Source organism: Babylonia areolata, chromosome 9 (assembly GCF_041734735.1).
Source record: "Babylonia areolata isolate BAREFJ2019XMU chromosome 9, ASM4173473v1, whole genome shotgun sequence".
In the NCBI taxonomy this organism is placed as follows: domain Eukaryota; kingdom Metazoa; phylum Mollusca; class Gastropoda; order Neogastropoda; family Buccinidae; genus Babylonia; species Babylonia areolata.
In genome coordinates, this window is record NC_134884.1 from 31,576,458 (window position 1) to 31,589,785 (window position 13,328).

Genomic DNA, 13,328 nt, shown 5'->3' on the forward strand with positions numbered 1-13,328 from the left:
CACGACGCGACGAGATACAATACGATGCGATGCGATACACTTCATTGCACCTAACTGCACTACAAGACAATGCAATAAAATACAAATAAAGTGCAAAAAAGTGACTCTCTTTGAAACTGTACCAAAAAACCCTTGCAATATCAGAGACTGACATAGATATTACAGTTGGGGCAACAGCAAAGTGAGAGCTGTATGACCGATGGTTTTCTCTACTGCAATGGTGTTTTGTGAAGGACAATGACTCTCAAAGGCAAACTGCACTTGTTCTTAGTCCTGAAACAGACGCTCTTCACTAGCCCAGATAGCGATTGCCTCATCTGCTGTTCAGTTGATGGTCATAGTTGGACACGCCATATTCAGGATCCGGGACAGCGTTTGCCTTTTCTGCTGCCCCAGGGCAGTATTCAAGAGACCATCGTGCCTGCGGGCAAATGTGTACCTGCGGGAGGCCAAGGCAAACTGCCCGAGGGTAAGCAATATCCAGTATCAGGAACACAAGAGCCTGCCTTCCAGTCTACAAACCCCAAGGCAATTTACCCTTACTACCTGCCAAGGGTGACTGTCCACGAAGGAAGGGTAAGTATGGCGCATCCTTTTGAAGGTTGTTTTTTGTGGGTTGTTGTTTTTTTCGGGAAAACAGGCGTGCTTTGCGGATAACACGTATTTTGAGAACTCTCTCAACAGTGCTCTGAACTGTGGTGTGTGAGAAGTAAAACCCAGAGCATGTGCAGAAGGGGAATCACCAGGATTTTTTAAATTATAGACGACGGGTTAGCTGCCTGAGTGAATGCACGTGTCATGAATACGAAGATAACCCAACTTCCGGTTAAACTGTACCCCAGGTCTACCATGTCAAAGGTAAGTTGCCTGAAGGCAAAATTAATTTTTGTCTTGAATGCGTCTCCTGATGGTCATAGTCGGACACGACGGACAAAAATACACGTGTACATAAATATACACAACGCTTTATTCTGTTCTTCGTTTGCAGCTGTCCTCTATGGAGGAGGACTTCATCTTCGCGGCAGAGTTCGGAGACATCCCCACCGTGCAGAGAGTTCTGGAGGAGAATCCCAACTTCAGTGTGGACTACAACGACATCCTGGGCAGGACCCCCCTGCGGCTGGCTGTTGGCAACGAGCACCTGGAGGTATGGGGGTTGTGTGTGTGGGAAGGGGAGAGGGGAGGGTGATGGGTGGGTTTATGTGGAGATCATGTGTGTGGGGGGTAAGGGGGTGTGTGGGTTGGGAGGATTTATTTTGTGTGGAAGGGTTGTGTGTATGTGTGTTTGCGTTTCTGTGTCTATATGATGTGTGTGTGTGTGTGTGTGTGTGTGTGTGTGTGTGTGTGTGTGTGTCTGTGTGTGTGTCTGTGTCTGTCTGTCTGTCTGTCTGTCTGTGCAGTGGGAAGATGGGTTAGGGTGGGGAGGATTGTGTGTGTTGAAGGGTTAGTGGGTATGTGTGTCTGCGACTCTGTGTCTATACAATGTGCTTCTGTGTGTGTGTGTGTGTGTGTGTGTGGGTGGGTGTGTGTGTGTGTGTCTGTTTGTCTGTCTGTCTGTGCCTTTAGGGTAGAAATGGAAAAAGGGAAAGGAGTGAGAAGGGAGCTGTTGTGCGTTTGCATCTCTCTCTCTCTCTCTCTCTCTCTCTCTCTCTCTCTCTCTCTCCTCTATCTCTCTCTTTCTGCTCCCTCTCTCCCTCACCCCCCTCTCTCTCTTTCTCTCTCTCTCTACTCCCGTCTCTCTCCCTTTCCCTCCCTTCTTTCTTTCCTACTCTCCCCCACCTCTTTCTCATTCTCTCTCTCTCTCTCTCTCTCTCTCTCTCTCTCTCTCTCTCTCTCTCTCTCTCTCTCTCCTTGTATTCCCCAACAGGTGGTGGAACTCCTCCTCGACCGCTGCAACCTCTCCACCATCCACGAGGCCCTACTGCAGGCCATCAGCGCGGGCCACGAGCAGATCGCCGAGACGGTGCTCAAGCACCCCAAGTACCAGAACATCAACAAGGAGAACAAGCGCTTCGGGGAGACCGACTACTTCTACACCACCACCAGTGAGGACTCCCCCTTCAGCTCCGACATCACCCCGCTCATCCTGGCCGCCGAGAAGAACCAGTTCGAGATCGTCCAGCTGCTGCTTCTCCGCGGGGAGACCATCCCCAAGCCACACCACTACTACTGTCACTGCCAGGAGTGCGCCAACAAGCTGGAGTTTGATCAGCTGAGGCTGGCCAAGACCCGCCTGAATGCCTATAAAGGTGGGATAAGTATGTGTGTGTAGGTGTTTTTGTGTTGTCAGTGATCAGGGCTCATGACCTCGTTTCGGCATCGTGTTGTATCCCAACGCGCTTAGTCAGGCCTTGAAAAAAAATAATTAATTAATTAATTAATTTTAAAAAAATTTAATAAAAATGAATAATAATAATAAATAAAATAAATAAAGTAAAAAAAATAATAAGATTAAAAAAAATTAATAATAGATAAATACATAAAAAATACTAATAATGATAATAATGATATTTAAAAGGTGCAAAATCTTGATTAAGTCAGGCATCTGCTTGGCAGATGTGGTGTAGCGTATATGGATTTGACCGAACGCAGTGACGCCTCCTTCAGCTACTGATACTGATACTGATACTGTTGTATCCCAACAAGCTGGAGTTGGATCAGCTGAGGCTGACTCAAGACCTACCTGAAAGTCTATAAAGGTGAGATTACTATACTTGAATGTGTAGGTATTTTTGTGTCGCTGGTGACCAGGGTTCAGGGCCTTGTTTCGGCATGGTGTTGTATCCTAACAAGCTGGAGTTTATTGATCACTTCAGGCTGGCCAAGACTTACCTGAATACCTATAAAGGTGGGGTTAGTATTATGTGTTGGTATTTTTGTGCGTTGTCGTTTGTCAGTAACTGATCACCTCAGGCTGGCAAAGACCTAACTGAATGCCTAGGAAGGTGGGGTTAGTAAAGGTGTGGGGGTATTTTTTGTGTTGTTGGTCAGTTATCAGAAAGAAGGTGGAAGAATGGTTAAGACGCTGATCTGCCAATACAGAGAGTCCCTAAGGGTCTGGGTTCGAATCCCGATCTCGCCTTTTCTCCCAAGTGTGACTGGAAAATCAAACCGAGCGTCGAGTAATTCGGATGAGATGATAAACCGATGTCCCGTGTGCAACACGCACTTGCCGCACTGAAAAAGAACCCATGGCAACGATTCTTGCAAAACTTTACGGAAGAGATCCACTCAGGTCCACTAAGGAGTGATTATATATATATATATATATATATATAGAGAGAGAGAGAGAGAGAGAGCACTGACGTCTTAGTCTACTCGGGAGCAGTTGGTGAGGTGGAGGAGGTTGGTTGGTGGGGACCTGAGGGGGGTCTAAATTATTCTACAGAGTAGTTCTTGGCTTGGTTCAATATTGTTGTTGATAGTGTCGGTCGCGCTTTACGTTGTTTGCTGGGGGGGGGGTGGGGGGTCCAAATGGAAGAAGAATTATAACATTATGAGGGACACTGACGACCTCTTGTAAAATGGTGTCCCTCCTCTACTCCCTCCCCCCTCCCACCAGTATAGCATACTCTGTGTAAATTGTAAATCAGTGAGCTATTTCTACAACACCGTCATCGTCATCGTCATCGTCATCGTCAAAGTCATCGTTGTCGCCATGGTCATCATCATCATCATCATCGTCACTATCACCATCTTTACCACCATCGTCATCATCACACAGACAAATATGTTCTGACAAAAAGTAATAATACAATACAATATAGTACACGACACTACTACTACTACTACTGGTGCTGCTGCTGCTGCTGCTGCTGCTACTACTACTACTGCTGCTGTTACTGCTGCTGCTTTCACACAGAGAAATATGTTCTGACAAAAAGTAATAATACAATACAATATAGTACACGGCACTACTACTACTATAACTACTACTACTACTGCTGCTGCTGCTGCTGTTTGCACACATAGAAATCTGTTATGACAAAAAATTAATACAATACAGTAGAGCAGAGGACAATGCTACTACTACTACAACTACTACTACTACTACTACTACTACTACTACTTCTTTCACACAAACAAATCTGTTCTGACCAAAGTAATAATGCAAAACTATACAGCATAGTGCAGGACAACACTTCTACTACTACTACTACTTCTAGTGCTGCTGCTGCTGCTGCTATTACTACTACCGCTACATCATCATCTTCTACTACTACTGCTACTACTACTACTACTACATTCACACAGGGAAGGTTTCCTCGCTCATGCCCTCCCCCCTCTACCCACAGGTCTGGCGAGTGGAGCCTACATCTCTCTGTCCAGCAAGGACCCTGTGCTGACCGCCTTTGAACTGGCACGTGAGCTACGGCAGGTGGCCAAGGTGGAGAAATACTACAAGGTGAGAGGGTACACTACACTACACTACACTACAGAGCATGGCAGTGCACAAGGTGGAGAAATACTATAAGGTGAGGGAGTATACTACAGTACAGTACAGTACAGCACAGTACAGTACAGTAAAGTACAGTACAGTACAGAGCAAGGCAGTACACAAAGTGGAGAAATACTACAAGGTGAGGGTGTACAGCACAGTACAGTACAGTAAAGTACAGTACAGTACAGTATAGAGCAAGGCAGTACTCAAAGTGGAGAAATACTACAAGGTGAGGGGTACAGTACAGTACAGTACAGTACATGTATACAGTACAGTGCAGCACAGTACAGTACAGTACAGTGTAGCATAGTATAGTGCAGTGCAGTGCGGTACAGAGCAGTATAGTACAGCACAGTTCAGTACAGTTCAGTGCAGTACAGTGCAGTGCAGTGTAGTACAGTACAGTACAGTGCAGTACAGTATAGTTCAGTTCAGTACAGTGCAGTGCAGTACAGTGCAGTGCCGTACAGTACACTACAGTGCAGTACAGTATAGTACAGTGCAGTTCAGTGCAGTACAGGACAGCATAGTACAGTACAGTATAGTTCAGTTCAGTACAGTGCAGTACAGTACAGTGCAGTACAGCGCAATATAGTATAGCACAGTGCAGTACAGTACAGTATAGTACAGTGCAGTACAGTATAGTGCAGTATAGTACAGTGGAGTGGAGTATAGTCCAGTGCAGTACAGTATTGTATAGTATTGTAATGCATAGTACAGTATAGTACAGTGGAGTGGAGTATAGTCCAGTGCAGTACAGTATTGTAATGCATAGTACAGTATAGTGCAGTACAGTACAGTATAGTACAGTGTTACGGTGTAGTACAGTGCAGTACAATGTAGTACAGTACAGTGCAGTGCAATACAATACAGTATAGTGCAGTACAGTATAGTACAGTACAGTACAGTGCAGTGCAGTATAGTACAGTATAGCACAGTACAGTGCAGTACAGTACAGTACAGTACAATGCAGTGCAGTGCAGTGCAGTGCAGCGCATTATAGTACAGGGCAGTACAGGTGGCCAAGGTGGCGAAATGCTACAAGGCGAGGGCGTACAGTACAGTATGTTACAGGCCAGCACAGTACAGAACAGTACAGTACAAGTCAGTGCAGTATAGTGTGTACCGTGTAGTGCTGTACAGAGCATCGGTTTCAGTTAGACATGAAATATTTGTGGGGATGGTATGTGTGCGTGTGTGTGTGTGTGTGTGTGCGTGTGTGTGTGTTTGTGCGTGCGTGTGTACGTGTGACGGTGGCGTGTGTGTGTAAGTGTGTGTCTGTGTGTGCTTGCGTGCGTGTGGGTGCGTGTGTGTGTTTGTGTGACGGTGGTGTGTGTACGTGTGTGACGGTGCAGATATACGCATGCTATGCTTTATTAGCGACCAACGAAAGTGAGTTTTCTACAAATCGATCCACGAACAGTCCTGTGTTCCCTATGGGCGTTCGATAGGCTCAGTCAGCCTACCTAGTGGACCCACTTGCCCCTTCACCATCCCCCTTATCCCACACACTCCACCTCTCCCTCTCTCTCTCTCTCTCTCTCTCTCTCTCTCTCTCTCTGTATATATATATATATATATATATGTGTGTGTGTGTGTGTGTGTGTGTGTGTGTGTGTGTGTGTGTGTGTGTGTGTGTGTTGCTGTCTTTGTCTGCCTCTGTCCCTGTCTTTGTCTCTTTGTCTGTCCTCTCTCTCTCTCTCTCTCTCTCTCTCTCTCTCCCTCTCCCTCTCTCTCTCTCTCTCTCTCTATCTATCTATTGATAAATCTATCTATCTATGTCTTCTCTATCTCTGTCTCTGTCTGCCTCTCCCTCTCTCTCTCTTTTCTGTTTCTGTCACTGTGTCTGTCTGCCCCGCACTTTCTGTCTCTCTCTTTCTTTTCTCTTTCTTCTCTTCTCTTCTCTAGTTGTCTTTGTCTCTGCACCCCCCCCCTCTCTCTCTCTCTCTCTGTCTTCTCTAGCTGTTTTTGTGCCTGGCCCTCTCTCTCTCTCTCTCTCTCTCTCTCTCTCTCCACCTCTCTCTCCACCTCTCTCTCTCTTCCTAAACTGATTAGCATCCAGACCACCGCCCATGGTCTGATGGAGGATTTTCCAGTGAAAGGGATTGGGATCGGGGGGGAAGAGGGGAGAGGGACCGGAAGGAGGGGGGCGGAGATGATAAGGGACCGTAGGGAGAGGGGTTTTTTTGGGGGGTGGGGTTTCGGGGGTGGGGGGTGGGGGGGGGACACTGAACGTCAGGGACTTATTTTGGCGTGAACCTACTAACCCTTACTGGAAGGAGTCGTCATCATCTTCTTCTTCTTCGTCTTGCTCGTTGTTGTTGTTGTTGTTGTTGTTGTTCTTGTTCTTGTTCTTGTTCTTGCTGTTGTTTTGTCGTTTCTTCTTCTTCTTCTTCTTCTTCTTCTTCTTCTTCTTCTTCTTCTTCTCCTCCTCCTCCTCCTCCTCCTCCTCCTCCTCCTCCTCCTTCGTCTTCTTCTTCTTCTTCTTCTTCTTCTTCTTCTTCTTCTTCTTCTTCTTCTTCTTCTTCTTCTCCTCCTCCTCTTCCTCCTCCTCCTTCTTCTTGTTCTGTCCCTCTCTGCTCCCTCTCTCTCTCTCTCTCTGTCTTTATCAAGCATTAGCACATAAGCTGATCCGAAATATATATCATTATGATGCATGACTGGAGAAAATGGCGGGGTGGGGGCAGGGGGGGGTGAGGGGGGGGGGCTGGCTGGTAGGTGAATCTGAAACTCCCTCCCGGCGCTGAAGTAGATAGAAGACGGTGTGAAGTGAGCTCATGGTGTCATTATTTCTGTAACCATGAACCCACAGACTGTATATATATGATATGATAGTCAGTCGTGTCCGACTATGACCATCAGAACAGCAGAGGAGGCAACTGCTGTTCCGACTATTTGGGCTAGAATTTGATTATAGTGGAGAGTGTCTTGCCCAAGTACATCCCCACACTCTCGTCGGCGTTGGGATGGTTCCCAAAGGCCAGCTAGCCCACAAGGCTGCAGCATTAAGAGCCAGTGCAATTTTGCCTGACTGTAGACATATTTGATTAACCGACATCCCAGGGATACCTGGAACACGTTCAGGATGGATGAATACCCGAAGGAATCTAATGATCCTCGCCTCCATGGAAGTAAAACGTGCCTTGCTTGTTTGCTTTGAAAAAAAAGGCAATCGTATCCCCAAGTGATTGGTTTCCAACCTTGGGAGGTGCAGGATCGACCCAAAAAACGAAGACCTTCCCCACCACCACCACCACCACCACCACACCCATAAGGGATATGTCATCGTAGTATAATATTTGCTATCTCTTGTGATCACCTTTGTTCTTGAACAAAAGTCACTATTTTTGGTGTCCAATATATCTTCAGGGAAACAAAAGTCACTATTTTCGGTTTGTTTTCAATAAATATCTTGAGGGACTGTCATGTATTTTTTTCTCTCCGTTACATAGACTGAGTGAGATCGAGCTGGTGGGAATAATCTTCCTCTTTAGTTATAGTAACAGTCACTGCAGCTGTCGAAGTAGCAGCAGTAGCAAGAGCAGCAGTAGCAGCAGAAGACGTAGCAGCAGTCACACACGTAAAATGTTACATGTCTGTCTGAGTGTGTATGTGTGCGTGCCTGAAATCTGATTGAATGACACAGGAAACGAATGATGAGCGCCCAGTGGCAGCCGTCAGTCGGCTCTACCCAGGCAGGCAGCCTGTTGTGCAAATGACCCGGAGTTTGTAAAGCGCTTAGAGCTTAGTCTTCGACCAAGAATAGGCGCTATATAACTATCCATATCAATCCAAAAAAAAAAAGAAAAAAATTCATCGGACTTCGACCTGTATACCCACAGAAGCGTTTTGTTCTTTGTGAACTCCATTGATATGTAACTGTGGTATGGCAATTAAGATATTTCGACTTCGACATGTGTACCCACAGACTGACTTTGTGGTCTCAGTGAACTCAATTGTCACGGGTCTGTGGTATGGCAAATTAAAACATTTCGACTCATCAGCCTTGGACTTGTGTGTGTGCTCCACAGACTGACTACCTTCACCTGGCGGACCAGCTGAGTGAGTACGTGGTGAAGCTCCTGGACAAGATCCGGGGGCACGACGAGCTGCAGGTGCTGCTGAACAAGACTGGGGCCAACAGTGAGCAGGAGACCTATGAACTGCTGGCCCGACTGAAACTGGCCATCCGATACAGGGAAAAGAAGGTATCAGCGTAGTGTGGGTGGATGGATGGGGGTGGGGGGGAGTGCGGAGTGTTTGCGTGTGTGTGTGTGTGTGTGTGTGTGTGTGTGTGTGTGTGTGTGTGTGTGTGTGTGTGTGTGTGTTTGGTGTAAGGGGGTGGGTGAGTGTTGGTGGTGGGGATATGTGTGTGTGTGTGTGTGCGCGCACGTGTGTGTGTGTGTGTGTGTGTGTGTTGGGTTTGTGTGTGTGTTTGTGTGTGTGTGTGTGTGTGTGTGTGTGTGTGTGTGTGTGTTGGGTTTGTGTGTGTGTGTGTGTGTGTGTGTGTGTGTGTGTGTGTGTGTGTGTTGGGGGGAGTATGTATTTGAGAGGGTATTGGTGGGCTGACTGAGAGTGTGTGTGTGTATGTTTTGGGTAAGGTGGTGGGTAAGTGTGGGTGGTGGGGGTATGTATGTGTGTGTGTGTGTGTGTGTGTGTGTGTGTGTGTGTGTGTGTGTGTGTGTGTGTGTGTGTGTGGTGTGTGCACTTCTCAACAAGACAGGCGCTAACAGCGGGCAGGGTACTGGCCAAGCTGAAGCTGGCTTCCGGGAGAAGAAATATATCTACGTTTACGTCGCACCAGTGAAAACACCTATTCTCATTTGCACCGCATGTAAGAATAGATCATTTGCACTCATTACAGAAAACGGGAGGCGCAGGACGAATGGGGGGCGGGGGGGGGATGTATATCACCAAACCCTTCATCCTCACATCCCCTAAGACAAAAAAATATATTGATATCATCATAGTTATCGCTCGGGAAATGAGGATGATGGTATAATGTGCACATCACCGATCATCCAGAGCCAGCCTAAACTCCGAAGTGCACATGCGCTCGCAGGAAAGGCATGGAACACCACCCCAGCAGATAATGCAAGGGGCAGACGCAGCAAATGATCTATTCTTACATGCGGTACAAATGAGAATAGGTGTTTTCACTGGTGCGACATAAACGCAGATATACTTCTGTTAATAATTACGATGTAATAATTAATTGCAATGTTTTAAAAGCGAATATGTGAAATGCTTTTATTTGAGAACATATGTTTATTACTCTTGTTTAATCAAGTAATCCGCGTGTGTGGGGTGGGTGGGAGGTGGGTGGGTGCGGGTGTGTACTGATTATCTGCTTGTGGTTTTCCGCAATTTATCTTTATTCTTATCTTATCTGTCTATTATAATCAATGTGGAATATTGTAAGCTATGCTTATAGTTATATTCAAAATAATGTTTCTTAATTCTTTCTGTTTTTACATTAAGAATACTAGTTTTTACCTGCAGTGTGTGGATGTATGTATGAAACGATGTATGTGATATTTTTTACATTTGTGTCTTCGTAATATTCGTAAAAGCTGTTGTTGACTTTTACAGTTATGGTCCCCATGTTGTTTACTTGTCTATGTTGTGATAATGCACCTGATCAAATTTATCCAGTTGAAGATAATAAAGTTATTCTTATCCTTATTCTTATTCTTATTCTTGCGTCGCGAAATCGGGAACAAATGTCCATCCTCATTTTTGTTGTCTCTGAAGTGTATCCTGTATGTTGGTTGTGTCCATTCCTGCCTGTTAAGGATTCTGTGCTGACAAAACTACGACCTAATACGAACTAACCCATAATTATTTCCTTTTTTTTTTTCCTCCCCCATCAACTAGTTTGTAGCGCACCCGAGCTGCCAGCAGAAGCTGGTCAGTATATGGTACGCTGACCTGCGCACGTTAGAGAGGTCCAACTGGTTCAAGAGAGCCATCATCGTCCTCCTCATCACCGTCTTCTACCCGGTCCTCGCCATCTGCTACTGGTTCGCTCCCAAGACCAAGGTGTGCCTCTGTCTTCTGGAACTGTTTTTATGTGGGAGGAGGGAGTGGAGGGGTGGGGGGGGGGGGCTTGGGGGTATATTGTATATTGTGTGTGTGTGTGTGTGTGTGTGTGTGTGTGTGTGTGTGTGTGTGTGTTGTGTGTGTGTGTGTGTAGGTGTGAGTGAGTGTGTGTGTGTGTATGTGTGTGTGTGTGTGTGTGTGTTTCTATATCACACTATATGACTGTGCTTTCCCCCTCTCTCTCTCTCTCTCTCTCTCTCTCTATCTATCTATCTATCTATCTATCTATCTATATATCTATCTCTCTATCTCTCTGTGCGTGCGGGCGTATGAGTGAGTATGTGTGTGTGTGTGTGTGTGTGTGTGTGTGTGTGTGTGTGTGTGTGTGTGTGTTTATGAGTGTGTGTGTGCATTTAATTGTGTTTGAAGAGAGAGAAAGAGAGGGCATTAAAAAGTATCAAACATCATGAACGATGTAAAAACTAATGAAAAATATTGGACATGACTGGGTTTGTAGTGTTGAGAGAGAAAGTGGGGGAGGGGGGGTCGAGAGAAAGACAAAGAGAGAGACACATAGAAAGACAGAGATAGAGATAGCCCAGACTCCAGATGGTTTAATATTCATTAGTCATCAGAGAGTTTCATTGATAGCAGGGTTCATGGAATTTACATTCTACATGGAGAGAGGGGGATGGAGAGAAGGGGGGCGGGGGGCTTGTAGCGGAGAGAGAGAGAGAAAGAGATGTGGGTTTTTATACACTGAGATACGCAGACGAATGAATACATACATGCTAATGTCTAAACATGCAGACAGACAGACAGACAGACAGATAATTGATGGACAGACGGACAGCGGGACAGATAAGTAGACATATTATAAACAATTATAACTCTGGACAGACAAAACATTTTGACAGATAGATCATTTGAAAACTGCACTCTGTGCTCAGTCATGTTGGAAAATTGAAATATTTTTTTGTTGCATGGCAAATGGCAATAAGCTGTTTTACGACGAACATGCATCATTTTTCTGGCAAACACGGCGTGAAAATAACTCAATTGAGTATGGATAATTTCATTAGCGAATGGGGATGCTATCAAAAGAATTGCCCAGTTTAGGGCTATTACAGAGAATTGCCGGAATAAAAAAAAAAAGAGTTATTGTGGACCCCAACTTAATCAGAAGACAATGTTATTGCTCTGCATTCCCATTACCAGAAACAATATTTTGATGGAATAAATAATTCGGTCAGTTGATCACACGTAATGTATTGGATTCCACTTTGATCCATTAAAGCTTGCTTGCATCCTGTTTTCGCTGACCCGAAAATGGTGCCTGTCTCTTCTTTGCAATGGCTTTAACTCTCTCCATACGAACGGCGAAAGAGACGGCGTTAACAGCGTTTCACCCCAATTACCATCATCAAAATATTGCAAGCGGAAGGCTCTTATACTGAAGAGGTGAATGTTGACAAAGAATACCACAATTCTGACGACGGAAGCTAAAGGTTGGGTCATTCAGACACCCACTGGACATCCGAGGGGTCTGTGTAGAGGAGAAGAGAGGACTGAGAGAGTTAAAGGGCTAATACCGTTCGTCATGTATGGATTGTGGACGATGAAATTGATTGTTGTTACTTTCGTGTTTTACTCAACCGCGTTGTTTTGTTGTTTGCTTGTTTTTTTTCGGGTTTTTGTTGTTGTTGTTGTTGTTTGTTTGTTTGTTTGTTTGTTGTTTTTCGCTGTTGCGACGTTTTTGAGTTCGTTTGTGTTGATTTGTTGTGAAATGCGCTCTTTCGGGTCGGAGTCAAAGGAAGTTACTGTTCGTTGATCGTTTATCTAGTGTGTCAGAGTTTCTCTGTCTCTTTGTCTCTGTATCTGACTGACTGTGTGTATCTCAGTGTATATCTGTCTATCTGTCGGTCGGTCGATTTGTGTATCTATATCCCTTTCGTCCCTGTCTCCCTCTGTACGTCTCTGTTTCTGTTTGTTTCTGTCTTTGTGTGTGTGTGTGTGTGTGTGTGTGTGTGTGTGTGTGTCTAACTTTCATACCCCACGCAAGCACACCTTCTCCCCAACCCCGTGCGAACCGAACCACCAACCCCATATATCGCTTTATTTTTTTTCTCTTGCAAACAACTTTCTACCTTCCCACCACACCAAACCATTCTCTCTATCCCCACTACCCTTCTTACCTCTATCCACCTCTCCCCCCCCCCACCTTTCCTTCACCCATCCCGCCCCCACACCCATCCCTCTCTTCCTTTTCATGTCTTCGTGTTTTTTGTTCAAGAGGCTGGTTTGTGTAAGTCGCTCAAGAATCGGACTGCACAGCCAAAGACCTTCTTCTCACTGATCCGAGGTTCAGAGAACCTGCCATCATAGCTTTTGTGTGTGCATTACCATTTGACGACACTCACCTTTCAACACCACACACTCGTTTTTTTCCGTGGTATATCAGTATATCAGTATCAGAAGCTCAAGGAGGCGTCACTGCGTTCGGACAAATTCATATACGCTACACCACATCTGCCAAGCAGATGCCTGACCAGCAGTGCAACCCAAAGCGCTTAGTCAGGCCTTGAGGAAAAATAAATAATAAATAAAATAAATGATAAATAAAATTAAATAAATAAAACAAAATAGAAATATAATAAAATAATAAGATAAATAAAATAAAATAACAAAACAAAACAAACAAACAATTTTTAAATAATAATAATAATATTTTTTTTAAATAAGTAAATAAATAATAATAATAATAAATAAATAAATGAATAAAATAAAAAGAAATAAGTAAATAAATAAATAATTAATCGATAAATACATTTAAAAAAAGAACTAC

At 44.9% G+C, this 13,328-nt stretch overlaps 1 protein-coding gene across 1 annotated transcript in view; it reads left to right on the plus strand.

The window, feature by feature from the left end:
* The window catches only part of LOC143285621 (short transient receptor potential channel 7-like), a 186,175-nt gene that overhangs the window by 140,028 nt on the left and 32,819 nt on the right, over window positions 1-13,328 (plus strand). Inside the window, exons 3-7 of the mRNA XM_076593019.1 lie at window positions 989-1,147; window positions 1,868-2,249; window positions 4,296-4,405; window positions 8,473-8,649; window positions 10,319-10,483. Coding sequence (XP_076449134.1) covers window positions 989-1,147; window positions 1,868-2,249; window positions 4,296-4,405; window positions 8,473-8,649; window positions 10,319-10,483 — 993 coding nt within the window. The remainder of the gene's footprint in view (window positions 1-988; window positions 1,148-1,867; window positions 2,250-4,295; window positions 4,406-8,472; window positions 8,650-10,318; window positions 10,484-13,328) is intronic.